This window comes from Nansenia antarctica (assembly GCF_963989245.1).
Source record: "Nansenia antarctica genome assembly, chromosome: 10".
Classification (NCBI taxonomy): Eukaryota; Metazoa; Chordata; class Actinopteri; order Argentiniformes; family Microstomatidae; genus Nansenia; species Nansenia antarctica.
The window spans coordinates 6,189,953-6,193,819 of NC_137680.1; the positions used below are offsets into that span (position 1 = coordinate 6,189,953).

Below are 3,867 nucleotides of genomic sequence, written 5' to 3' on the forward strand. Positions count from 1 at the left end.
TTTGTTGTTGTTCAGTGTACAAGTCTCGAGGCTAAACCATGCCGATGCCCATACGGTATGTGGCCACATCTACCTACATTACTTCCTCAATCATAGAACTTACAAGAACTACAATGAGTTCAAGAGTCTTATGTCTTCAACCTGCTGTTACCTAGACCACAGTGCATTTGAGGCCCTGCCCAAAATCAGTGCCAGAGACGCAGTATCAACGATATGGCTGCACATGACAGGGAATCATACACAAAAAAAACTGCCAATAAATAACTTAAGTGTATGCTCATATTTAGATTGATATAACTGTAAATCACATGAATTCAACTGGCTGTACTTAATAAAGAAGCGATATGTTAAGACTGAAGTTAAAGAAACTATCTAATACCTATTGCAGCTATCTATCTACCTATCTAATCTACTGACCTATCTACAGTGTCTATCCATCTAAAAAGGTCAATGCATGTCCAGAGAAATAACTTCTATGCAAAGCGCAGTGCTAAAGCCAGACTTCATGTCGTTTTAGCTTTTTTTTGCAATGATGGGTTTATACTGCAATACCATTTTTGGTGTCACCGCTTCATCATGACAAAAGATGTCGAAAGTTATTAATGATAATCATAAGAGCCTGTCTATGTCAATGTGGTGCAGAGGGAGAGTACGGTAGGATGAAGTTGCCTCAAGGTACTGATCTAAGGTCAGCGTTTGTGTTTTGTCCCTCATGGTTTACAGTTAGGATTGGGGGAGGGTCTATCTGACCCTAGATCTGTGGTTAAGGGCAACCTCTACCCCAAAGCCTGACGAAGGGGTGAAATTTCATCAGTCATTTTTGAAATAAAAAAGTCAAATTCATTCTTAGTTGCGCATACAATATCAATGGTGATTATCTCTGTTCTACCTTTCTCTCTCTCACTAAAACGGTCTCTCTTCTGATTGGGCTGATTCGTGACTGAAATAGTTGACTAAATAGAAAACTGTCACCAATGCAGTATTTTCAATAAACCCACATTCATATTTAAAGTCCTCGCCAAAATGTTATTACCTAAAATAAGTTCTAAAAGCAACTGTTTCAAGTGAGAGAGAAAAAATCAGAAATGATTGGGAGATTTCGCCCAGTCTTGTTAAAACAGAGAAGACAAGTTCAGTTGTCTCTCCTCACACTAGCAGAGTCAATGAGTGATTGCCATTTAGAGACACACACTTGCAAAGGGCCGTTTCTCTGCCCCTTGTGTGTTTCTCTAGTCTTGCAGAGTGTCTTCCGAAAACGTGCAGATTGTCTTTAACCCTTTGAGGAGTGGAATTGTTGTTAGTCTAGTGTTCTCTTCAGAAAATTCTACAGTTCAATCAGCAGCCCTTTTTGATGTCCTCAGAATCCAATAGTTTAACTGCATAATGTTGACCCATTCTCCTCAAAGAGTTAAACATGGCTTTACATTGATAGAGCTTCTAAAAGATGCCCACGGCCATCTTGTTTTTGTCATTATAAGCATGATACAGCATCATAATAATAGAATGTGGCTATGCTGATATAATTAGATTTCCCCCTCAGATGTCTGGGAAATATACTCTTTCCCAATGTCCATACTCCTATTCTCTGTAACTCTCAGTGCACTGAACTGCGGTCCGATTAGTCCAGGTTTTCTTCAATAGTGTAAAGAGCAATGTCTTATCAGTCTGTTTATATTCGTTTGTGTGTACTGTATATCGGCGTCTGCTAAAAAGTGTCTGAATGTGTTTGATTTAGTAAGCATGTTCTGTATATGTATATGTATATAAGTGTGTGAAAGACATCTCTCTGTCTTGAGTATCTACTGTATGTGTTTTTCTATGTGTGTGTGTGTGTCTCTCCTTCAACTCTCGCTGGTCGTTGAGGCTTGTAGGAGGGCAGAGGGTGTGCGTGTTTCTTTGAGTGTGAGTGTGTGTGTGTGTGTGTCACTCTGTGTCATTGAGGCTGTATGGTGGTGGTGGGCCCAGGCTGTTTTCTGAGGAGGGGGTGGGGGTGCCTGGGGCTCCAGAGGAGGGGGTGGGAGAGGGAGGTGGCTCCTCTGAATCCGAGTTCTCCAACGAGAGGTCGTCGACCAACGCTCTACGCCCTGAACGCATCGCCAGGGGTATGGGGGCACGCCTGAGGAGGAAGGGGAGGGTTGAGGGAGAGAGAGAGAGAGAGTATGTATGAGAGATGTGTCATTCATCTAGTATGGATCAACTGTGTCTAAAGGCCAATGCACACGGCGTGCGATTTTGTCGCACCGCCGAATTCGATTCCATTGTTTTGAATGAGACCTAATGAGACAATGCACAAGGCGTGCGATGCGATATTGTCGCACGACAACATTCGATTCTCCATTCACATTCATTCATTCATTGGTGTGAATTGAGAATCGAATGTTGTCGTGCGACAAAATCGCACGCCGTGTGCATTGGCCTTAATAGGGAAAGGATCGGCAATAGAACAGGACTATTCAAACCCAGGCCTCGAGTTCTGCAGCACTACTTTTGTCAACCATCCATTCATTCATCTAACATACATGGATTTGCACCTGGAGTGAACTCTCTGGCCTATCAATTACATTCATAAATCATACATAAACGACAGACAGACTTTGAGGCTTGGACTTGAATAGTCTTAATCATGAGCGCTCCTTGTGGAATAAAGGTTGTTGAACAAATACAGATTATTATAATGGTAATAATAATAATACTAAGTGCTAAAATCTTGTCCACATAACACATATATATCACAGGAAATACTGAACCCAGTTAGTAAATCACATATACTGTACATATGCAAACTTGTTAATGCACACGCACACGCACACACACACACACACACACACACACACACACACACACACACACACACACACACACACACACACACAGTGACCTACTTCTCAGGTCTCCGTTCGGTGGTGCTGAGTGATGAGTGGTGGTGTGAGGCAGACAGATGGACACAATGGTGTTTCGGTGTTAGATGGGGACAAATGGATGAAATAATAAAACATGACATATGACACAAAACAAATAACTGTTTTGCATTGGTGTCGGGACTTCAAACATACAGCAAACTCCACATTGGCACAACTCAAATCATTTGCTTGCTATCATCCGCATGCTTGCACACACGCGCGCATGCGCACGCGCACACGCACAGCACACACACACACACACACGCACACGCACACGCACACGCACACACACACGCACACACACATTGATGTTACCTGAGCTGGCTGCGTAATGCAGTGATTTCCCGCGTCATGCCCTGGCTGCCGTCCGTCAGTTCCTCCAGCTCTCTCTGGAGTTTGCGTCTCTGAGCGTTGGAGCGAGAGTTCTCCTCCTCCACCTCCTCCAGCTGCCTCTTCAGCTGCCTCAGCCGGCCCATCGACTTATCCAACTAGAGAGGGGGGGGACCGAAGAGGTCGGCGAAAGAGGGAGGAGGGAGAGAGGAAGGAGGAGGTAGGGAGTGACAAAGAGGGGAGTGGGGAGCAGAGGAGAAGGGAGGAGAACGAGGGAGCAGTAGGGAGAGGAGGGAGATGGGAGAGAGGGAGAGATAGAAAGAGAGAGAGAGACAGATTAAATATAGAACAGAGGGACTGACCGGCGGGGTCATGAGTGAGATTCAAATCCTAGATGATTACGGATGATTTTTTGGAGGAGGAGGACGGTCAGCCAACCCTCCTCTGCTGTAGATGAGGGATTATTTTGGGGAGGGATAACCCCTACCTTTCCCCACACAGATGCCAGTTGGATTAGGATTAGGGTTGATAGTGCAGGATAAACAGCTCATGTTGTTGGCATGAGAATAAATCTCCCTGGTAGGCTAGCACCACGATACTGATTTGCACCGCGGCTGTACTGGACGTATACTGGCCA

At 44.5% G+C, this 3,867-nt stretch overlaps 1 protein-coding gene across 1 annotated transcript in view; it reads right to left on the reverse strand.

Annotated features, from left to right (window-relative positions):
• Positions 1 to 1,923: 1,923 nt before the first annotated feature.
• The window catches only part of myh14 (myosin, heavy chain 14, non-muscle), a gene marked incomplete at both ends in the record, with an annotated part of 31,216 nt that continues 29,272 nt past the window's right edge, over positions 1,924 to 3,867 (reverse strand). Inside the window, 3 exons of the mRNA XM_080540188.1 lie at positions 1,924 to 2,116; positions 2,883 to 2,906; positions 3,216 to 3,388. Of these exons, the coding sequence (XP_080396314.1) occupies positions 1,924 to 2,116; positions 2,883 to 2,906; positions 3,216 to 3,388 (390 nt within the window). The remainder of the gene's footprint in view (positions 2,117 to 2,882; positions 2,907 to 3,215; positions 3,389 to 3,867) is intronic.